This window comes from Xenopus laevis, chromosome 3L (assembly GCF_017654675.1).
Source record: "Xenopus laevis strain J_2021 chromosome 3L, Xenopus_laevis_v10.1, whole genome shotgun sequence".
In the NCBI taxonomy this organism is placed as follows: Eukaryota; Metazoa; Chordata; class Amphibia; order Anura; family Pipidae; genus Xenopus; species Xenopus laevis.
In genome coordinates, this window is record NC_054375.1 from 132,881,488 (window position 1) to 132,906,331 (window position 24,844).

The 24,844-nt window shown below is 39.8% G+C and overlaps 1 protein-coding gene across 1 annotated transcript in view; it reads right to left on the reverse strand.

Moving 5' to 3' along the window:
- kansl3.L (KAT8 regulatory NSL complex subunit 3 L homeolog) overlaps window positions 1-24,844 on the reverse strand; it is a gene marked incomplete at its 5' end in the record, with an annotated part of 46,232 nt that overhangs the window by 14,519 nt on the left and 6,869 nt on the right. Inside the window, 15 exon segments of the mRNA NM_001091067.1 lie at window positions 1,593-1,757; window positions 3,075-3,152; window positions 6,131-6,281; window positions 6,873-7,073; window positions 7,362-7,425; window positions 7,659-7,816; window positions 8,152-8,226; window positions 12,212-12,283; window positions 12,544-12,648; window positions 15,030-15,146; window positions 15,239-15,370; window positions 15,808-15,993; window positions 16,924-17,014; window positions 18,975-19,145; window positions 21,224-21,486. Coding sequence (NP_001084536.1) covers window positions 1,593-1,757; window positions 3,075-3,152; window positions 6,131-6,281; window positions 6,873-7,073; window positions 7,362-7,425; window positions 7,659-7,816; window positions 8,152-8,226; window positions 12,212-12,283; window positions 12,544-12,648; window positions 15,030-15,146; window positions 15,239-15,370; window positions 15,808-15,993; window positions 16,924-17,014; window positions 18,975-19,145; window positions 21,224-21,438 — 1,981 coding nt within the window.

Consider the following 24,844-nt stretch of genomic DNA (forward strand, 5'->3'; position numbering starts at 1 on the left):
AGGGGTGACCCCTCAGTCCCATATTCCCAAAGCATACAAGGACAAGCTTTCACTCAGTAGCATACAAAGACATACTAGCACCCAGTAGCCTACAACACAATTTTCTCCACATGGCATAGAAAAAATGTATGGACTTGCCTGATGAGAACTGGCGTGTAGCAAAAGGCAGGCTAGAGGCAGTTGGAAAGGCAGGAGCTGACTACACTACAGCTACAAGCAGGCGCGCTCCAGCAGGGTACTGTAGAGGGGAGAAAAGCCGCTTAGCAAGAGCACTAAGGGTGGCTCTGATGTAGAGGAGAACACTGACCTATATATAACAAACAAGGGAAAGTTGTGCTCACCACTAGTTTTTAAAATCATTAGGCGGGGGTGCAATGAGGGTGTGACCACAAAATACATATAGACAAATACAAGATTCCTCTGCACTCAACCCATTATCAATATATTTAAGACAGAGACATTTTGTGCATACTGCTACTGAAAAATGCCTTACCCTTTAAACAAAACAGGGATTGTTTGTCCATATATTGCAATATATTTAAGCTGGCCAACTACGTCAAAGTCATCCCATATCTGGCCAGTCCTATGCTCAATTTTCATTTGATTCATTAAGAATTCTATGTTTTCATTATACATTTTATAAAAGGGACGAATATATATATATATATATATATATATATATATATATATATATATATATATATATATATATACACATGCACAGATGTGATATATATATGTATATATATGTATGCTAGTATACACTCAGGTGAGTGTATACCGCTGCTGCAGACCTCCGTAGAGCGGGAAGACAGCGCAGGGGTGAGGAGCAAGCCTGCAGACCTCCGGAGAGCGGGAAAGCTAAAGGGCATATAGGTTGCAGCTGGAGAGACTCTTGATTAAATCAGTGGCCCCTGAGTGTGGCGAGATCTTAGACCTGGGGCCCTGATCCGTGCTCCAGCCACAAAGAAAAACGTGTCTTCTCCTTCTGAGGACACTAAAAGAAACTGAAGGTAATAGGAGGAGGCAGGGGATGAAGCCCAGGGCAGGAGGAGGAGTCACGTTTTGCAACATAGTGTCCATCTCCAGCTGCAGGATCTTCATCCCCCATGGTGCCTGTGTCCCCCAATTTAGGCAAGAGAAATAAAAGTCTATAGACGTTACAATTATGATCTTTCCTGGAAAAGATCTTTTCAGGAGAGATCATTAGTTTGAATACACACGTGTAGAGCTGAATTGTCAGATATACAAGTAGAAACAATAACATACTATCTGTATCTGACAATTCAGCACTAACAATGCCCAATGTTCAGGTGCCTTCAAAGGTGACCAATCAAAATTTTCCATCCGGCTCAATCGATGAGCCGACTGATATCCAAGTCTTCTGCCGATATTGGTCGGCTCTTCTCCCACCATACATCATACGAATATCATTAATACATTTTATTTGTATGATATTTTCGGTGCGTCTGGTATGGTGTCTCCTGGGGGTTTAAGTATTGGCTCGTTTCAATGATCTCTCCACTGTTTCAATGCCAGTAGTGTGCTGAAAAGTCTGATTTTTAAGATGTACAGAAATGAAAAGCACTGACCTTCCTGGGAGCTGCCCCCTGCTGCCTCCCCATGAGATAAGATTGTGACTTTAATCTTGGCTCGTTTGGAGGGTTTTATTCCACTGGAACTTCCTGGGCTGGGGGGTCGCTTTAGCTGAACCCTATCTTCTTTCTCAACAGAGTCAGATGATTCAGAGACTGGGACTGGAGATTGTAATCAAAGGATGTGTTAAGTCATTTTGTAAGAGACAAACATGAAAAGGCACAGGGACCAGATGAGTCGGATCTCAGCCTGAGGAGAAAAGTAGAGGCAGAGAATTCACTTCTCCTCTGCTGCCCTTCTGCCTGACATTCCAGCGCCTAGAAACATAACATTCTCTCAGGTACAAAAAGGGTATTTTGTTGTAAAATCTTGTGTTTCAGCACCAAAACCATCCATGTCAGCCTGCACCTGAGTGAAGGTAATGTCCAGGCACATTAAGCAGCAGCAGATTCTGGCCTTTTTATTCTTCGTAGGCAGAGATCCGACTAGTCTGGCCCTAGTCTTACTGGACAACAAATTGAAGTAGGTTATAGCTGGCCATACACAGACAGAATTTGTCACCACCCTGCAAACGATTTTATCGGTTAACCAATTATTTTAATGCACTATTCAACCATAAATGGTTAATGATATGTGAGGAGACTTGTGTTGTATCTTGGTCGTGTTGGCTGCCAGAACATACATATATTAACCAATGGCTGTTCCTGTCTTTACTGTCACATTTAACAAAACCCTTCAAAATAGTGGCGTGCACAGTGAAGCGATTTTATCATTTCGCAAGTAAAATTTTTTAACATGAACAGTTGTGACGATGTGGTCGGAAGGAATGTAAATTTTACAATAGTTTGCACCCTACAAATTTAACGATAATCGGAAGATTATTGGATCGTCCAAAAATAGATTACTTTGTGCGACAAAGTCTGCTAGTGTATTGCCACAATGAAAATGATAGACTGATGTGGAGCCACAGATTATTGTACCCAATGTAAACTGTCCAATTGGTGTACTATTAAGCACTGCATTCATACAATATAGTTTGTATACTATGTCAGGGCCTTGGCCATTGGAAATACAGGTATAGGAACTATTCTCCAGAATGCTTAGGACCTAGGGTTTTCCGGATAAGGGATCTTTCCATAATTTGGATCTTCATAAGTGAAGTCTACTAGAAAATCATGTAAACATTATATAAACCCAATCGGCTGGTTTTGCTTCCAATAAGGTTAACTATAACTTAGGTTGGATGAAGTACAAGGTACTGTTTTATTATCACAGAGAAAAAGGAAACCATTTTTAAAAATTTGGATTATTTGATAAAATTGAGCCTATGGGAGATTGCCTTTCTGTAATTCTGAGCTTTCTGGATAACGAGTTTCCGTATAATGAATCCCATACCTGTACTAGGCACAGAGTAAAAAATAAATAAAAAAGATCCAGTGTTTCGATACCAATTTAGTAATGGGTGAAATTGTACTCACCAAAGACACAAGAGGGGGACCCCGTGGGCAGAGACTTTCTCACCAACATGCTCTGTTTTAGGAAATTAGCAAACTGAGCTGAAAGTAAAAATACACTTTTAGTGAAAGCTTAGAGGTGCTCAATTTTACCATAAGATCAGTCTGTTAGATTTATCTTAAAAAGGGGTAAAAGCCCCCTCTATCATCTGTTTGAAAGGAAACGGTGGGGGGGGGGGGTAAGTGTACATCCTTTGCTTGGGAAAACCATTTCCACAGAAATAGGGGTTCCTAGCACCAAGGTTTTCCCAACAATAAATGTGTGTCTCATCACCCTGTCCTCTAGAATCTATAACTGATATCTCTAATTCTGAGTCCGTTCAATTAATGGGCAAAGAGGCATTAAACTTTACTTATTACCTTTCACTCCACTACTGGGGGGGGGGATTTCGGAAGGAAATAGAATTAAAAAATGATAAAAGAAATATGTTCTAAAAGGAAGTCACACTTAGTAATGTTATCCCTAATTACATCTGATTTTCTTTCAGACCTATTCTATACAGCCATTTTCTTATTTTATATGCCTCTATTTGTGTAAATGCTTTGCAGTACACGGTGCAAAACAGTAAGACTGAAAGCACTTTCATTTTAGATCTATTCCCACCGCCTTGGATCTTGAGAACAAGAGGCAGTTAACCACCTTTCCCAGTTAAAGCCAATGTAGAATAAACTCCTGTTTTATCTGTGCAGCGGAGACACAGCCAGCAACTGGGGTAATGGAGGGCTTGTCTCTGAAAAGCTTCTCTCTTTAAACAAACTCTCATTATTCCATGGGGTGTGGAAGAGGGAATAAAATTAAAAAGGGTAAAAAAAAGCATAAAAGTTTTAAAGGAGAACTAAAGCTTAATTAAAGAAGTAGCTAGAAATGTTGCACACTATGATTTAGGCTTATGTAGCAGCCCAAAGCAAACCCTTAAAGGAACAGTAACACCAAAAAATGTAAGTGTTTTAAAGTAATGAAAATATCATGTACTGTTGCCCTGTACTGGTAAAACTGATCTGTTTGCTTCAGAAACACTACTATAGTTCATATAAACAAGCGGCTGTGGAGCAATGGTGGAAATTGAAAAACGGCTATATGGCACAGGTTAACTAATGGATAACAGATAACACCATTAGACAGACAGAGCTTGTTTGCTATCTGCTGTGTAACCTGAGCCTTTTCTCCTTTGAATGGCTGCCCCCATTGCTACACAGCAGCTTTTATATATATAAACAATAGTAGTGTTTCTTAAGCAAACACAGCAGTTTTACCAGTGCAGGGCAACACTGCATTATATTTTCATTACTTTAAAACACTTATTTTTTGACGTTACTGTTCCTTTAAGCTTAGCATCTCAACAGCTGCTCAGAGCCCACTGAGCATGTGAGTGTCACAGACACTTTCCAAGATGGTGACCCCCTGTGATAAGTTTGAAGTCCTGGATCATTGCTGCTATTGACAAGCTGAAACTTTAGCCTTGTGCAATAAGTTCAGGATATAAAATAAAGCATTTTTAACCATATTAGTTTTTAGGGCATTGTCCGCCTTTAAGGAAACACCTGATGATATACACATGTTGTATATAGAGCAGCTGCAACAATGTTAACGATTTGTGCCAAGGTGAATGGTTCATAAATCTTCTTAGGTAAATGCTAGGACTGTAAATCCAATAAATCACTGCAACATACGAGACACACCCTTGGGAGAGAATGAATGATTCGGCTGCTAAATCTGGGGCAAATGGTTTGTCTAGGAGCAGCCTCTTTCACCACATATATGGTTTCCTCCCAAAATTAAGGATTCATGCATGCCTATCAAGAAAACAAATAAGTACATTTTTGCTGTAACATCACATTGCTTTGGAGTCCCACTTACTAGCTCTTATGTAAGAACTCTTTTACTGAAGTGGCAATATACACCCTTGCTCTAAATGAGTTCAATGAATTATGCAGCAGCTTCATCAAATACAACGTTGTATGTTAAGTCAATGGTTTATTCCAGTTCAGTGTTACAGTGACCCCATCTGGACAAGGATAGTAAGTGCAAGTTATTCTTCCCCAATCATGTGGTTACAAAAAGCAATGGATCTCCAGCTGCTGCATCCTCAAAGGGATTCTGTCATGATTTGTATGGTTTTGTTTTTATCTCTAAATTACACTGCAAATAATTCATTCTATCATATAAAATATCATTCCTAATCTAACAAGTGTGTTATTTTAGTTGTAATATTGGTGTGTCGGTCGCCATCTCAGGTCATTTTGCCTGGTCATGTGATTTCAGAAAGAGCCTGGACTGCACTATGGAACTGCTTTCTGACAGGCTGTTGTTTCTCCTACTCAATGTAATGGACATGGATTTTTACTATTGATAGTGCTGTTCTTATATCTACCAGGGAGCTGTTATGTTACCTTCCCATTGTTCTGATGATGGGTTGCTGGGGGAGGGGGGAGGATATCACTCCAACTTAGGGGCAAATTCACTAAAAGGCGAAAATTCGCCAGCGATGGCTTGGCGCACATCGCAACACTCCGCCAGGCGTAAATTCGCCTGGACAACACTAATTCACGAAGATCCGAAGTTGCGCACAGGATACCGAATGCTGGCGAAATTACGCTCAGCAGTTCGAAGTTACCCTAGCGTCACTTCGCCCTTTAGTGAATCTGCCCCATAGTGTATAGTAGTAGTAGTAGTAGTAGTAGTAGTAGTAGTAGTAGTAGTAGTAGTAGTAGTAGTAGTAGTAGTAAAGAGTGACTGAAGTTAATCAGAGTCACATGACTGGGGGCAACTGAGAAACTGACAATATGTCTAGCCCCATGTCAGATTTCAAAATTAAATGTAAAAAAAACAAAAATCAGTTTGCTCTTTTGAAAAATGGATTTCAGTGCAGAATTCTTCTGGAGCAGCACTATTAACTTATGTGTTTTGGAAAAAAACATGTTTTCCAATGACAGTATCCCTTTAAGTGCTGGTAGTGTCATGCCCATGGATTTGTTTTTGCTTCACACATATTTGGCATGCTCTTGCCATGACTACCAACCTTGTGTTTGCTTTGGGTTGATTGTTGCTCCAGGTCGTTGTATTTGGGTCTTCAGGGGCAATCCGGATTGTCCTTGTTTATGAGTTGTGGGAGTAGTAGTTAATTTTGTCTTAGGGCTTGAGGCTGGACTGCTGGACACACTGGAGAGATCCTGAAGAGACATACAAAACACTTTATATACTTTCCAGACCCATTGTTCCTATTACTAAGATACCACCTTTATTTATGCAGAGTTGTGTAGTTTTCTGTTATATGAGACAACATGGATTTCATGGACAAGAATGCCCCAGAGTGGGCAACTGCCATTTGGCAATAGAGGATAGTTGTGCACTCCAGGGGATAGAAAACTCATATAGTAGCAGTCTAAGAGGAGGTTACAGATCAATCTGTTCCCTGTTTGCAGAAAGTTACACCAAGTTTGTACACAAACAATAATCTTAGCAAAATCATTGAAGTGTATGCAAAGAAAAGTCCAGAGGGGAAATAATTTTGGGGGTGACAGGTGCCCTTTAACTGTAAATATATCCTAAACAGACCTTCTAGATGGCCTTCACAGAGATCTAGAAGACATTCCTTCCAAATTCCACCCTCCTCACCACGGTTGCCCGGCCCCCCAAGTATTAGCCCCAGAGTTTGGGATCCCCTGGTGTATCAGCAGTACTCCAGAAATGAACACAAATTCAGAGATGTTGGGAGTTTTTGTTTTTTGCCAACAAATGTGTAACGTCTACTCTCTTCTCACCTCAGATCCAGAAGGAGAGGCAGGAAATCGTGCTGCTGGTGATGTGGGCCTGCTGCTTCTTTCAGCTAAATCCAAGGAAAGGTCTCTGCGCAGGAATTCCCGTGGTTTCCTTTTCTTCTCAGCATCCAAGTCACGGGGATCTGAGCCACTGTGACCCTCCGATCTAGTAAGAACTCCAGTCAAAAAGTCTGCAATCTCGTCCTGGAATGGGAATGCTAGAAGTTAAAACACAGCAGACAATTCTCAAAATTCTAAGTGCAAGGGCGGGGAAAGGAAAAGTCCACAGCAATGTGCAAAGTGCAGTATGCCAGAAGAGTTTTACTGCTCCCACATCACACCTGGGGGGCACAAACAAGCTTGTAGAGCCAGAAACATCCCTGTCCTTACGGTCAGTTTTAGAGAAGTCTAGATACGGTGCATTCATAATACTTTGTGAAGCCCTAGACCGTCAGTCCACAGCCCTCTCTAAAAAATATTTATCTCCATTACCTGGATGCATCTGTCCACCATACTTTGCGTCAGACTCTCTAATTTCTTCTTAATTTTACTTATCCTGTGGTAGGAAACAAAATAAAGCATTAAACTTTAAAATGTACATATTGTTTTAGTTAGTATTTTCTCGACCCGACTTTATGTGCCAGGACTCTGAAGTCAGAGGGCAACAGAACATCCAACAAAAGAATACGTTTAAAAACTTTTATTTTTTAAGTGTACTTACTCATGCATAACATTAAAATAAAGCTAAGTTTGCCTGCCCCAATGAAAGAGTATCACACTAGGATTTACCTTAGGTTGTCATCAGCCCCACCAACTATTACTAGACTATTATCAGCTCGCAGTTTTTCTCTGAAGTCTTCCATTGCTTCAGGGTGGCACTGCAGGGAGTTCTGGCCCACTACAAAAAGAACTGGGGTCTTCATGTCAAGAAGAGGGTCATCAACATCCTAGAAAACGTAATAAGACAATTTGCTAAAGAGTACACAAATCAATGAATGGCAAAACATTATCTTAATTGGCCATATATTTCAGCATTGCGCATATAAACCAATAGTAATAAGAGTGTAGCTAGTGAGGGCAGCTGCTGTACAACATATAAACAGCCTAGTTAGCCACATGTTATGTTTATATAGGACTACTGTGTATCTTTCTTTGTATGCTGTAACTTGTTGCTGATTATTAGATTATTATTAAATTAGCAAAGGGGTACTTGTTTATCAAATTAATTTGTGTACCTAAATGTAGGAAAATAGCAGCAATGTACAAAGGACAGATAACTCACCCCACGAGGGCCATCCACAGTGAGCAATGGAAAGCCCAGACACACTACTGCGGTTACATACTCCATCAAGGACACCTAGAGCAAAGAAAATATGCTTGTCGTTCAGAATACTTCATTCCAAAAAAAAAAAAAAAAAAAAATACTAAAGTTTGTAAAATCATTAAAACGAGGGTTGTAAAAGATAGATAGGAGGTTAAAAAAAAACATTAAAGGAGAAGGAAAGCCCCAGGGCGCAAAACCCCTCCCCTGTGTTGCCCCCCCTCCCTCCTCCCCCTGGCCTACCTGTCCCCCTGGGCTGTCCCCCTGGGCAAATGCCCCTAACTTGTTACTCACCCCTCTGCGCAGGTCCTGTCCACGGAGTTCACAGTCGCCATCTTCTCCCACGCGCGTCTTCTTCCTGCTCTGACCGGCGTCTTCTGGCGCATGCGCAGTAGGAACAGGGACCGGTACAGCTCTATTGCGCATGCGCCGAATGGCACGAAGTGAAATCGGAAAACTTCGTGACATTCGGCGCATGCGCAGTAGAGCTGTACCGGTCCCTGTTCCTACTGCGCATGCGCCAGAAGACGCCGGTCAGAGCAGGAAGAAGACGCGCGTGGGAGAAGATGGCGACTGTGAACTCCGTGGACAGGACCTGCGCAGAGGGGTGAGTAACAAGTTAGGGGCATTTGCCCAGGGGGACAGGTAGGCCAGGGGGGAGGAGGGAGGGGGGGCAACACAGGGGAAGGGGGGAGGGGTTTTGCGCCCTGGGGCTTTCCTTCTCCTTTAACCAGTGGTCCTTCAGTTGTTGTTGAACTGCATTTGTCATTGTAAAGCCCATGTTCATCAGTCAAGCCCAGAGACTGGGTTTATAAACACAAGTAGCATATTTGTACTGCTTGACTGATAGACCCAAAACAGCATCTGAGATTATGAGAACACTTTTTTTTTTTTAAATCTAAATTTAAAGTTTAATGTCCCTGTCTCTGGTGTTTCACTTTTTTCAGTTCAATTGCTTTCAGATTGTTCCCCAGAAATAAAGACTTTTTTTCAATTACTTTCCATTATTTATTTTTTACTGTTTTTCCAAAATCTAAGTTTAAAATTGAATGTCCCTGTCTCTGGTGTTTCAGTCTGGCAGCTCAGTAATTCAGGTGCAGACTCTAAACTGTTACAATTTTGCAACATTTAGTTGATACATTTCTCAGCAGCATCTCTGGAGTATTAGCAACTATTGTATCAATTCTAACAGCTGCCTGTAATGAAACCCAGAGATTCTGCTCAGCAGGGACAAAGACAAGAAATGTATCAACTAAATGTATCAATTTAGAACAGTTAAAGGGGTGGTTCACCTTTAAGCTAAATTTTGCGGTGTTATAGAGCGACCAACTCTAAGCAACTTTTCAATTGGTTTTCATTATTTATTTTTTATAGTCATTTGCCTTTTTCTTCTGACTCTTTACAGGTTTCAAATGGGCGTCGCTGACTCCCTTCTAAAAAACAAATACTCTTTAAGGCTACAAATTTATTGTTATTGTTACTATTTATTACTGATCCTTCTATTCAGTCCTCTTCTATTCATATTCCAGTCTCTTATTGAAATCAATGATGATGTCCATCCCCTGGTTACACAATTAAACGGTGAAGAGAACTGGGGGAATGTGGGGAGAGCAGTGACATCTAGGAAGTGCTGAATGGAAAGTGAAAGTAATTGCCTCCCCCGCCTCTGTGCCTAAGGCAGAGGAGGAGGAGGGGCAGGCAGTCTATGATTGACAGCTGAGATTTTTAATTGAGTTTACAACAGCTATGAATGCTTTAATAAAAAAAAGAATTTGGATTTCATGTTTCATTTAAAAAGGACTTTTATTATACAGTTTTTTTTGTCTGGGTGACAGGTCCCCTTTAAGCAGTACACATATACTGTGTATTCTTCATCGCTTATACTGATGATTCAGACTGTGGACTTTATTAATTAATAGGGGCAGTAATCAGTAACTGATAATGAGCTATAGTTTGAGCTAACTTTCAGGTGCTAGATAGCATTGCCCAGTTTCCTGGCTGTAGCCAGAGATTTACCGATCAGTGTCTTTTCAGCGGTGTATGCTGCGGCCAAGTGGACAGGGATAGCAGCTCACAAGTAGCCCATTTATTTGCGGGCATCTGACAGTTATCACCATTATTAGTAGGTAGTAACAAATACTGCAATAAACAAAAATATATATTTACAAATAGGGAGGAAGAAGATCCCCCACACCAGAGCTTACTGTACTGTGTGTACAGAACATTAGTGATGTGAAGGCCAGCCCAAAGGATCAGGTGGGTTCAGGTAGACTTCCGCACAAAGTTTGCGGGCTGAACTTTAGCCTGTGTCCACCCCGCCTGCAACCTCCTAGTGCCCCACTTCTGCGGGATGCACTGCTTTTTTTATATGCGTGCACCTGCGTGCCCCGCACCCTTCCGTGACATCACAGCAGGTTGGTGAGTGACGGTTATATAAATAGGACAGCGAGTTGGGTGTGGGTCAAGTTGCCACTATTTGATATTCACACGTCACTACAAAACATGTTTCATGCATGAGTTCTTGCATAATTCAAGGCTATAGCACCCCTAATGCGTTAACAGGTGCTGCAGCTTTAGTGGTCAACCGGAAAATGTTTCACCCAAGGCAAAGAGGTACCTTCTTATAGTTACAAATAAAAAGGACATTTTTGGATAGAAAATAAACTTGATTCTATTTTGTTTCTAATACAGAAGTTTAAAGTTTCATATTTCACCCTTATGTCTTGCTGTAAAATGTTCTAAATTGATGCACTTATTGGATACATTTCTTATCTTTGTCCCTACTGAGCAGAATCCCGGAGTTTCATTAAAGGAGAACTCCACAAAAAACATAACTTAAGCTTTTTTAAAAATTAAACATAATTTCAAGCAACTTTGCAATATACATCAATTAAAAAATATGCAGATTTTCATGATTTTTAATGGTTTCTGACAGTTCCCTAAACCTAACCCCCTGCCCTCCTGCTGATCTGTCTGACTACTTTGCTGAGCTGTCTGACTACTATTACTGTTACTAAGCCATCTGTCTTTAGCCTGCATCCTCCAGACCCCACAATTCCATGTACACGTGATTTCAATAAAGAAAGGAACATCATAGTGCAATGCATTGTGGGTTATGTAGTTCCTGCATGCTGTCTGTAACCTGTGTGAATTGTTTAGTCCCTCCTTCCCTGATAGGATTTCAAATGATGCAGAAAGAGAAGAAATGTTAAACAGCTGCATTTCAGCATAGAAATGGCATTTATTCATACTTACTGAAGAAACAGGTAACTGTGATGGGTATATTAGGGGTTTCTTAGTTATGTGGGCCTCTTTATCAAATTTTGGTTTGGAAGCCAGAGTTCCCCTTTAAAGACAGTTGCTATAATTAAGACAATAGTTGCTAATACTCCAGAGATGCTGGTAAGAAATGTATCAACTAATGTTGCAAATTGTAACAGTTTAGAATCTGCCCCCGAATTACTGAGCTGCCAGACTGAAACACCAGAGACAGGAAGACTCAATTTAAATGTTAATTTTGGGGAAAAAATCAGAAATAAAACATGGAAAGCAATAAAAAAAAAAAAAAAAAAATACAACAACTTTATTTCTGGTGAATAACAGTGTGTAGTTAAAGTTGTTCACCTTCTATATACATTTTTCAGTTGTTTTTAGATTAAAGTGGTACTATTATTATGATCAAATACACTGCAATGTAGTGGATAATTAATAAACATGGTTCACAGTCTTATTTTGTCTTGCAATTTATTTTTTGGGAATGATTTATTTGCGAGATACTTGACCCAACATTATTTACAAAACAACACACCCACGCCGTGGGCCACATACAGATTTCCCGTGGTCTGAATCTCTGCTTCCAGCATAAGTCAACACTCGAACAGCATGACTGAACTATTTGCAGCAGGATAAAAAGATTCAATTCAGGAAGCACACTAATAAACCATCTAGACATTTAAAAACTATAATAATTCATAATTACAACACTGAAAACAATATGTATATAGCGTGTGTTGCTACTCACATGACATGCAATGAGTGCTCCAGTATTCCATCCCAGAAGAATGACTGGTTTATGAGGAAAGTGATTATGAATCTGAAACACAGAGCAGCAATGTTAGGTTTGACAACGAAAGAATCTAAATGAGATCAGTGCCTTTAATGGTCTGTAGGCTATTGTGAATGTCTGTTCTTTTCAATCATACAGTACCAAAGCAATGCAGCACAGTTATCTCTGTCTAGAATCAACCCCTCCCTCACTCAATCTATCTAATTTTTTTTACCAACTAATAATTAGCTGCTACTTTTCTTTCTATTGTAAAAAAAATAACACTTAAGACTCTTCTGCCCTAGTACCTCAATGACTTTTGCACGCAGACTACCAATCATGTGTTCCAGACACTGCACAGTGGTGACACCAGAGCTGTTGTTGTTCACAAGCTGAGCCCCAACTGGAATGACCTTTAAGAAAAAAAAAAACAAAGGAAATGAGAGTACTGATAAAATCATACATTTTGCAGACCAGCCTAACAATTATGGCAGTTCATAACATTAAAAATATGAAATGAGGGCTGGACAGTTGGTGACAATGTTTTTAATAGTGATTGGTGCTACATGAAGAGTGTGTGCCCTTCTCTTCTTCCTTGCGTCACAAATATAAACTCTCTAATATTCTGATAATCATTTTTGTTTTGGACATAAATATACTGAGAATAGTTAGAGTAGACACACAGAGCATTTGCCTTGGACACAGAGAGTGGATACTTACCCGGATACATACAAACACAGATTTAGAACAGCCATGTGCTATTAGCATAGGTTTAACTCCATGACATCGGTTTAAAGGGGTTGTTCACCGTCAAACAACTAGTTGTTTTCAGAAAGATCACCAGAAATAATGACTTTTTTCACCGTTTTTCTAATATTGTAAAGTGTAAAGTGTAATTTTTCACCTTCTTAAAGCAGCTCTGGGAGGGGGTCTCCGACCCTGTAAACTGTTCTAAATTGATACATTTAGCTGATGCATTTCTTAGGGCTCTTCCTGACGAGCGGTTGAAACTGTGCCCCCCTGCGTTCCGTTTTTCTACATTTAGCCACAGGGGAGCGCAGGAATAGACGCATTAAGCTTTTTTCAATGGGGCTGTACTCACACAGGCGCGTGTAGGCGCCAAACGCAGGAAAAATGCAGCATGTTGCGTCTCAACCTGCGTTCGGCGCCTACACGTGCCTGTGTGAGTACAGCCCCATTGAAAAAAGCTTAATGTGTCTATTTCTGTGCTCCCCTGCGGCTGAAAGCAGAAAAACGGAACGCAGCTTCAACCGCTCGTCAGTAAGAGCCCTTTGTCCCTGCTTAACAAAATATCTGTGTTTCATTACAGGCAGCTGTTAGAATTGATACAATAGTTGCTAATAGTCCAGAGTGAAACGTATCGACTAAATGTTGCAAAATTGTAACAGTTCAGAGTCTGTGCCTGAATTACTGAGCTGTCACTCAAACACCAGAGACAGGGACATTCAACTTTAAACTTAGATTTTGGAAAAACAGTAAAAAATAAATAATGGAAAGTAATTGAAAAAAAGTCTTTATTTCTGGGAAACGATCTGAAAGCAAATTGAACTGGCAAAAAGTGTTTGGAAGGTGAACAACCCCTTTAAGTGCACGAACAGACATTTTACAAAAGCTCTAAACACCTAGCATTACCCACACACTTATGGCTTCTTTATAGGTGGGAGCTACCACACTATTTGCCTATGGGCACACAGGCTGAAGTCTCGAGGTGTTGTCAGTCTGCATATTTTTGCAGGAAGAGAGAAGCAGATATGCGCAATGCCCCTGCTCCATTGATTTTAATCTGATCAGCCTGTGTGCACTTACACACAGCTGAAGCTAAAGTCAACCCAAATACGTGAAAGGAGGCATCTCCGGGCTGAGCTCTGCTTCATCTCCGCTGTGTGTGACTGCACGCAGCCTGATCTGCTTCTCTCAGCTTGCAAAAATATGTAGGCTGACAACAGCCAGAGCCTTCAGTGTGTTTGTAAATAGTATTATTCTGCAACAGATACGGGCGAGGTCACACGTGGCAGTTTTACGTTACATTTTTAAAAACGAACGAGTGTAAATACACCAATAAAACCACACACTTGATAATGTGTTTTCAGCCAGGAGTTTTCTTTTCCCAACATGCATTTTTTTTTTTGCCTCATTACCCACAATTCCGCTGGGGATAATTTTAGTAAAGCCAAGCTGAAAAGCAATTTACATGCAAAATGTAGCCATACTGATTGTCAATATGTAACGTAATTACGTCACCAGCATACAATGCATATATATGCGCAATCCACAAGAGTTTGGCGACATATTGAAAATACGCGCCGTATTTCAGAGAAGTGTATGTCCAAATCTGCAGATCCCATAGAGTTTAATAATATGGTATTTCCTTGGCGTTTCTGCTGGAAAATGCAAATACCTGCATTGCATGGCGGATGTTGGCTCACAAGCGCCCTGTGGAACTTATTTTCATTTATAGGGCTTCATTTTGTGCGTATTTATGCTCGGCTGCACATATTTAAAAATGCAATGTAAAAACGCCACGTGTGACTACGCCCAATGTCTTCCACAGACAACAATTAAAAAAAAAATAAACTATTGATCTCCTGAAATGTCTATTTAAACCTAACTGTAAAACAAGGGTCACTAGATATGAGTACATGAGATCAGTATTATAATCCATTTTCATTAAAACAGACTTATTTTTACATAAATAATATACATATTCATAGCCATACAATTCCTTTTTAACAGGTATGATTATGTTGAAAGTAATTTAAGAAAGTACCCATACCTTGGCTAAGCATGAAAGCTGGGACTGCCAGAATCGCTGCCGTCTTGAAGTAGGGAATACAGAACTGGTTGGTGTTGAGGGAGCAATGAGAATAAGGGGAGAACCGGGCAGCTTGCTCTAGAAAAAAAAACAAAAAAACTTTGTGTAGTGATACAGAAGCCAACATAAACAGAATGTCAATCCACAGTTATTTTACCTACTGAACATACCGGCCTATTATGAGACAAGACTCCTACTGCTGGGTCCCATGGCCTCTTGAGCAGCAAAGAAAGTGCTTCCGCTCCTGCACCCCCTGCCTTCAGATTGGATGCAAGCAACATTCGGTCAATGAGAGATGGGATCTGACAAGAGAAAAGGAAAGCAGGAACAGGTCAATCATCCATCATAGTAACGCATAAAAACACAGCATGAGCTATGCACATTCAAATGCCTTAAAGTTGCATTTATGCTTGTCCTTTCACAGACAAAGGGCAATTTAATTGACGTGACGAGATATTTGCTTTAACAGTGTAACGCAAAGTTTCAAACGGCATAAAAGATTATCAGTAGGGATGAGCGAAACTATTCAAGTTTTGCTGCAATAATGACGCCCATAGACTCTGATGGGTGGACAAAATCTTTTTGCAGCATCAAAAAAAATGGTAGCCCATAGACTTTTTGTCGCCCATTACTTATCAGTTTTTAGGACATCTGTCAACTTTCCATCCACAGCACAGATGACCCATTAAACATACTTTGCATAAAGAAACAAACGCCCCATACTGCCCAGGTTGCCTACCTTTCCCTTCAGGGTCTGCAGCGCATCCAGATATGCAGCTAAGAGTGGCAAGCTGAGGGTCTCCACTAGTGTGGTATGCAACCATTGCACCAACTTTATATCCCAGCTGATAGAAGCCAGAGCTTGGCGCACACGCCGTGCACATTTATCCACTGCAATCCGACGTAGGACTGGTTCATTAATGGCCTATGAAAAGCAATGTGACATCACCCATCAAAATACACATCTTAAAACAATAGTACAGATCCATACAAAATAATGTTGTCTGTCTACTACTCCTTAACCTCTGAAAAAGTGGTTTTGGATGGGCTTTTCTAACTATAGCAGTAGGCAATAGATTCTGTTTGCATGTGCAGAACTTTTAAGGCAATTCAAAGAAGAATTTTGTCTCTTTATAGATCTTGTTTTAATACACTGCACTATAGTCCTCCATGGCACTATTATGAGAGCTCTGTTCAGGAACGTATTCCTTGACTGATCATTCCTTACAGCAGTGTGCCGTGGGGCAGCAAGTTTCCAGTTTTTTTCCAAGACAAGAAGCAGCTGCCTCTTTGGAAATACTTATTAAAGGGGACCCTTCACCCAAAAAAAATATTCAAAATCCAATTTTATCACATTAGTCAAGCAAAATGAACTTTAATTACACAATATAAATTATCTGAATCTTGTTTCCTTCAGTCTGGGAATTCATAATTATAGCAAGCAGGCAGGACACAGTTATTAAGACAAGCCTTGCATCATCTCAGAATCTTGTTTGTGCACCAGAATGGGGACCTAATGTCCATCCCTTTGCCCTGGCTACAATTAAATGGCAAAGAGAACGGAAAAGTGCTGAATGGAAAGTAATTGTCTGCCCCGCCTCTATGCCTAAGGCATAGAGGAGGGGCAGACAATATTTGATTGACAGCTGATATTTTTAAATAAGTTTACAACAACTATAAATACAGAAAAACAATATGTGCACACTTTCAGTCATACTCATCTATGTTTCTCTATGTTACCTCTGTTCAATTTTCTATGTGTCTCTGTAATATTACATGCAAAAACTGCTAAGAATCCCAATGAAGCTACTAAAATTGTTTTAAGAATCTATAAACACGCAGAACAGCAACTCACCCCTTCATTAGCAAGCCGTGCTAGGCGGTCAGACTGCAGAGCTTTCAGAATCTTGTTAAATAGTTTATTCTGAGCGGCAGTCCATCCTGACCTGGAACACAAAACCATTGTTGAATATCATGCGACATTTCAAGTAGTGATCTTGTCTCAGATGAATGAATGGAGGGAAATGTCAAGAGAATTCAGTCTATGCCTCAGTAGAAATATTTCCCCAAATTACTCTGAGATCATAAGAGTTCATGGAGGTCTGTAGATATCAAAGTCAGAACAGAAAGTTAAACAAAATATCTCAGCATCACATGACTTCACAGGCTTGTTCTACACAAAGTACCTCTGATAAATCTCCATAGAGGCAATCTAAAGTACATTTCACTTCAATTCAAATTATCTTCTGCAAAGAAACATACTACAGGTACCCCAGTATCCGGTAACCCTTTATCCAGAAAGCTTCGAATTAAGGAAAGGCCACCTCCCATAGACTCTATTTTATCCAATAATCCACATTTTTAATTATTTACCTTTTCTCTGTAATAATAAAATATTGTCTAAAAATTTTACTTGATCCCAACTAAGATATTATTAATCCTTATTGGAAACAAAACCAGCTTTTTGGGTTTATTTATTGTTTACAGTATCTTCTAGTAGATTTATGGTCTGAAGATCCAAATTACAGAAAGATTTGTTATCCGGAAACTCCCAGGCTCCGAGCATTCTGGATAACAGGTCCCATACCTGTACATGTTAGGGATGTAGCAAATCATGGATTTGGAGCAGGATTTGGCTGAATTCATACAGTTATAGGATCTGTTATCCGGAAACCAGTTATCCATAAGGCTCCAATTACGGAAAGGCCATCTCTCAGACTCCATTATAATGAAATAAATTTTAAGATTCTTAAAAACGATTTTCTTTTTTCTCTGTAGTAATAAAATGGGACCTTGTATTTGATCCCAACTAAGATATAATTCATTCTTATTGGTGGCAAAACCAGCCATAAGCTATTTAAGCAACTTATAGAAAGACCGCCTTATCCGGAAAACCACAGGTCCCGAGCATTCTGGATAACAGGTCCCATGCCTATATTTGGAAGACAAATGGGTATATGCACGCAAGCCTTAAAAAACTCCATATGTCGGCTAATGTGTTGTAAATGTTGCCACCATAGGACTTGGAGCAGCAGAAAAGCATTCTCTGCAGTGATTAATTATGGTTCACCATCTGACAGTCTGATGGAAGTGTCTGGCTATAAGTATACAGTAAATACTAATGTTTGCAGACACCTTTAAGCCTTATGATAATTTAGTCTGTGAACCAATTGGGTTGGGCCTGTGTTTTTAGAAGGACGAGAGAATTTTGTTGGGAGGGGGAAAAAAAGGATCACACAGTTTGCATTCCCTTTGATAGCCTTAGCTACTTGTGAAGAAGCAAACACTGTCAGGCAGCTGTCATACTCCAGGCCAGGGGTCCCCAACCATTGGCTTGTGACCAACATGTTGCCCTCTGACCCCTTGGATGTTGCTCCCAGTGGCCTCAAAGCAGGTGATTATTTTTCAATTCCAGGCTTCGAGGCAAGTTTTAGTTGCATTAAAACCAGGTGCACTGCCAAAATAACTTAGGTAGGCTGCCAGTCTTCATAGAGGCTACCAAATGGCCAATCACAGCCCATATTTGGCACCTCTAGGAACATTTTTCATGCTTGTGTTGCTCCCCAACGCTTTTTACATCTGAATGTGGCTCTCAGGTAAAAAAACAGTTAGGGAAACCCTGCTCCAGGCAGTGAGAGGGCACAGCAACAATGGCTGTCTGATTAATACCTGCCAATACAAGAGCATGAATCAAGTTTCCAAACACAATTGCATCCTTTGAGGGCTCCCAGGCACTGAGGTATACCCCTTTCCATTGTGAGTATTCCTCATTGACAAAACAACAGCAATTTTTTGCTGACAGCAAATAAAAACAAATAAAGTTTAGCAACAGAGAGAGAAGAATGAGAACAGATATTCATGAAATGACTTTATTCTCTCATTTTCCAACACAGCAAGTATGCTGACCTGTTGAGGTGTTCTTCCCAGTCGTCAGGAGGAGGCGGCGCTTCCGTGTCAGTTCGCACAAAAATCACATGGCGCTCACACTCATTCATTACATTTCTTGCCTTCTGGTTGTCATAAAGAGGCATAGGGGCAGGTGTTACAGATTCAACATCAATAGGGACATCAGTTTCACTAAAAGAACAAAGAGTACAACACTACAGTATAAAGCTCTCCAATACATTTGTGTGATGCAGAAAAATTATGACTACTCAAATATATATATATATATATATATATATATATATATATATATATATATATATATATATATATATATATATATATACATATATATACATATGGAGGTGTATACACAAAACACTTACATGGGTTGTTCACTTTTAAATAAAACATTTAGTATGATGTACAGAGTAGTATTCTGAGACAATTTGCAATTCATTTTTTATTATTTGTGGTTTTTAAGTTATTCAGCTTTTTTTTTATTCAGCAGCTCTCCATTTTGCTGTTCCAGCAATCTGGTTGCTAAGGTCCAAATTACCCTAGCAACCATGCATTGATTTGAATAAGAGACTGGAATTTGAATAGAAGAGGACCTAATTATAAACATGAGAACTAAAAAGTAGCAATAACAATACATTTGTAGCCTTACAGTGCATTTACTTTTTAGATGGGGTCAGAGACCCCCATTTGAAAGCTGGGAAGAGTCAGAAGAAAAAGGCAAATCATTGAAAAACTATATCATATACATAATGGAGACCAATTGAAAAGTTGCTTCGAATTGGTCATTAACATACTAAAAGTTAACCTTTAAAGGAGACATATAGGATAAATTAAAAAAAAAAAAAAAAAACAATTTTGTAGGCAATTATGTGTAATATATGGTATTATTTTACATGGTGCTAAAAATTAATATTATCTTTAAAAATAGCCCCTTTATTGGAGCTCCCTATAGATGATGACTGGTCCCTGTCTGTGCGTCTAATGAGGGGTGGGAGTGTCCTAATGGTCCCTGCCAGAAGCACAGTAGGAGGGGGACAGACAATCACAGCTCTGTAGTCACACAGGTAAAGACAGGCTTCAGTTCCCTATCAGGTCCTGCTAGCTGCTAATTGGTTCCTATCCTACAGTGCAGTGAGCTGAGGCTGGGAATTCGGGGAGCAGGAAGTGGAAGACAATTAGGGTTTTTGCAGAATTATTCAATAAATCAGCCTGAAACACTACTTTTTTTAAGGACAATTCTTCTATATCTAAATAAGTATAACCCACTGGTAAGTTCTTATTTAGGGATGGGCGAATTTTTTCGCCTTGTTTCGCAGCGGAAATGACGCCCATAGACTTGTATGGCATTGTGAAAATTGCACCGCGCTGCAAAATTTTTTTGCCGCCCAAAGACTTTAATGGCTGCCAGGCGACATTTCGCCCGCAGCGAATTTTTGGCGAAATGAAACGGGTCAAATTCGCCCATCCCTATTCTTATTTTTTACATGTTTTCTTTAAGGTGGCCACACACGCACCAATATTATCAAATGAAACAAATTTGGCAGGAGTTGAGCCGACCAATTGCAGAAGAAGATTTGGATATCGACGGCTCGTTGATTGGGCTAGCTGGAAAATTTTGATTGGGTGCCTATGAAGGCATCAGCCATTGTTAGTGCTGAATCATAAGATACAGGTAGAATTCTATTGTTTCTATCTGTATTTCTGAAGATTCGGCTGTATACGTGTGTATTGAAACAAATGATCCTTCTTAAAAAGATCTTTTCCAGGAAAGATCATAATTGTAACGTCTATGGCCACCTTTATTTCCAACAGTCTGTCAGATTAAGATTTACGTATGAACAATAGTGTAAAATTGTGGGACTTCAATGCTTAATCTTTGTCAAAGTCTGTCTGGGAACTGGCAAAACAAGGTAACATAGCACCTTCTTGCACTCTATTCACTGGGGGTTGGGTTATGTAGCATTTTGCCGCTCCTTTTGTCCTTAAAACTACATAACTGGGTTCAGACTAAGATTTAATTTTATGTAGCATTTAAACAACACAGAGGCCTGCAAAACCGCCCAAAGAGGCGCAATAAAAAGTGACTGTCCATGACATCTGTCAGCTGCCAGATATTACAGGTCGCCAGCCCCAGCCTGTACATTACCCAGACTAAGCAATTCAGCATCACATAACAGAAGAATAGAATATTTCTATTACAGTATACAGAGAGAAGCATATGGATATTACGGACAAAATCAATGACTTACACCACACTTTCTTGCTGTCTCCTAGGGGTGATGAAGAGGGTGCGGGTTGGCCGTGCATTGCTGGCATCAGGGTGGGCACTCCATGGTTTGGCATAGCTGTGATCCAAAAAGACCAGATCTAGCTCTCTTTCATGCATGGACAGTTGGGAAAGCAGAGACGTGCCCATCCTTCGAGCAGAAGACTGCAGGTCCCGCTCACTCCCTCTGTGCGACATAATTCCCAGGCTGCAAGGACACGGCCCAGAGGCTCAGAATTTTAGTATCTGGGGAAGAGAAAGAAATATGATGCGTTACAGAATTGACTGATTGTAGACCATCAGCATAAATACCTACTTTGACGTAGTTTAATTGAAAATAGGATATATAGACTTCTGTGAGACTGAAACATGTGGTTAATATTTAAAGGGATACTGTCATGGGAAAAACATTTTTTTTTTTCAAAATGAATCAGTTAATAGTGCTGCTATCAGTGCAGAATTCTGCACTGAAATCCATTTCTCAAAAGAGAATTTTTTATATTCAATTTTGAAATCTGAAATGGGGCTAGACATATTGTCAATCTTCCAGCTGCCCCAAGTCATGTGACTTGTGCTCTGATAAACTTCATTCACTCTTTCCTGCTATACTGCAAGTTGGAGTGATATCACCCCCCTCCCTTTTCACCCCAGCAGCCAAACAAAAGAACAATGGGAAGGTAACCAGATAACAGCTCCCTAACACAAGATAACAGCTGCCTGGTAGATCTAAGAACAACACTCAATAGTAAAAACCCATGTCCCACTGAGACACATTCAGTTACATTAAGAAGGAAAAACAGTAGCCTGCCAGAAAGCATTTCTCTCCTAAAGTGCAGGCACAAGTCACATGACCAAGGTCAGCTGGGAAATTGACAAAATGTCTAGCCCCATGTCAGATTTCAAAATTGAATACAAAAAAATCTGTTTGCTCTTTTGAGAAATGGATTTCAGTGCAGAATTCTGCTGGAGCAGCACTATTAACTGATTCATTTTGGAAAAAAAATTTTCTTCCCATGGCAGTAACCCTTTAAGTTTATATTTAATAAAGGAAATGTGCATCTTTAAACAACAGCTAGATCTGTAGGCTGCAAGTTTCACTGTTTTATATACAGGTATGGGGCCTGTTGTGCAGAACGCTCGAGATCTGGGGTTTACGCATAATGGATCTGTAATTTGGATGTTAATACCTTAAAGGAACAGTTCAGTGTGAAAATAAAAACTGTGTAAATAGATTTCTAATATAGTTAGTTAGGGAAAAATGTAATGTATAAAGGCTGAAGTGGCTTTATGTCTAATAAAACAGCCAGAATCCAACTTCCTGCTTTTCAGCTCTATAACTCTGAGTTAGTCAGCGACTTGAAGGGGGGCCACATGGTACATTTCTGTTCAGTGAGTTTGCAATTGATCCTCAGCATTCAGCTCAGATTCAAAAGCAACAGATATGACCCATGTGGCCCCCCCTCAAGTCTCTGATTGGTTACAGCCTGGTAGCCAGGGTAACCAGTCAGTGTAAACCAAGAGAGCTGAAAAGCAGGAAGTAGTGTTCTGACTGACTTGTTATACATCAAATCACTCCGGCTTTTATACATTACATTTTTGGCTAACTAAATTAGAAATTTTTTTTATTTTGCACAGCCTATTTACCCAGTTTTTATTTTTACACTGAACAATTCCATTAAGTCTACTAGAAAATCATGTAAACATTAAATAAACCCAATAGGCTGGTTTTACTTCAAATAAGGATTAATTATATCTTGGTTTCTTGGAATTCTGAACTTTCTGGATAACGGGTTTCCGGATAACGGATCCCATACCCGCAATACCATGTCTGCTGTATGTGAACACATCTCCCATGTATAGTTCCACTTCGGTTAGTCTATTTACCATAGCACTCAATAACAAACTTGAAAAACCAAAAGAATATAAATATTTTTTATTTTTTTATATATATATATATTTTTTCGTTGTGTTTTTTCAACACTCCAAAAATAATAAATGACCCAGGTGCTACCCATATAGATAAATATTGAAGTGAATGGCTGCACACCAGGAACGCTTAAACAGATTTTTTAAAAGTTAAACATATTTTATTAGAATGATTAAAAACGTTTCGGTCTCCTTCTCAGACCTTTATCAAGACCCCTATATATAGATATTAAAATGTGAGAGCACTTCAGATTACCCCTATGACTTGTAGATGTTATAGTTAAATAGACAATCCCCAATTAGATATTAAAATAAAGAAATACTTAGTTGCTCAAACACTTCCACATTTATAAAACATAAACACACACAGAGTGTGTACAGTACTGTAACATCAGTGAACCCTTCTTTGTTGGTTGTGCATTTACCATTAATTTATTGTATACATTTGGCCACTGTATATTACCGTTTTTTTATACATTTTAATAGTCTGTGCTGTAGCCTGTAAAATTGTACTCCTCTTTTTATCGCAGGCCCAGTCACTTTTATTCTGCTACTGGCGTCAGCCACACCAGTATCAAGTCACCATGCATTTTACCACCAACTTCATTATACACCTGCTTGCAAAGCTGATGCAACTCCAAGAACAGAGGTTGAAATACCTATTGAGCACTCCTGCTGCATGAATTCACTCTTAAAAGAAAAATCCTTATCCTCCAGATTCTGGACAATGAAGAATTTTGCAATTTAGTATTCTGAAACAGTTTGTAATTGGTCATCTTTTTATTGGCATATTTGAATTATTTAGCTTTTTGTACAGCAGCTCCCACCTTAGCCCAATTTATTCTAGCAACCATGTAGTGGTGTTAGTGATAAACTGGTCCGGGTGGCACAGAGCTCGCCAGGGGCAGTTAGATGTAGAAACGGAAGTGCAGCCTGCACCTTCTGTGGGAGAAACAATTTGACTATGATAAGTGCCCTTTAATTTAATGGTGAACGACCCCTTTAGATAAGCTTGAACAAAAGACAGGCAAAGTTGGGTTAGTACATACACAAGATTTTTCTTGAACCGTAACAGTTAAACATTTGTATGAACAGAAAATAAATTCTCATGGTCTTGACCGTCAGATATTAGGAGACAAAAGTTCAGTTTGTCTTGACAGGTTGCCAAACAAATGGATCTTTTCTGGATTTGGCTAGCTACATTCTGGCTAAGGGCAGTGGCACACAGGGAGATTAGTTGCCGCGATTTTCTTTGCGCTTTGGCAACAAGTGCGTCTTTATCGAAGCAAAGATTTCATGCGATTTCAGATCCCAACTGATTTACTACCCATGATGCTACACGCTACTTTTCCCCTCTCACAAGATCAATTCAGAAATGGCATTTTCCTCGATATGTACGATAGGATCTGTGTGTCTATGGCCATCTTAGATCTCCCAGTGTGTCTCTGCCCTTAAAGATAGATTTGGCCTTCTGGAAACAGCTGATAAATTACTCCCTTCCTAAGCAAAAACTTACATATATTGCTAGAGGGTGTCCCCGAAAGTTTGATGCGGTATGGGGGACTTGGGTGATGGCCCAGGAAAAGTAAATAGTCCAGTGGGATGTTTCAGGTGTTAAACGAGTGTTGAACGCATCCTGTAGGGTACAGGTTGGCCCTTGAGACTACTCTCTTTTTTC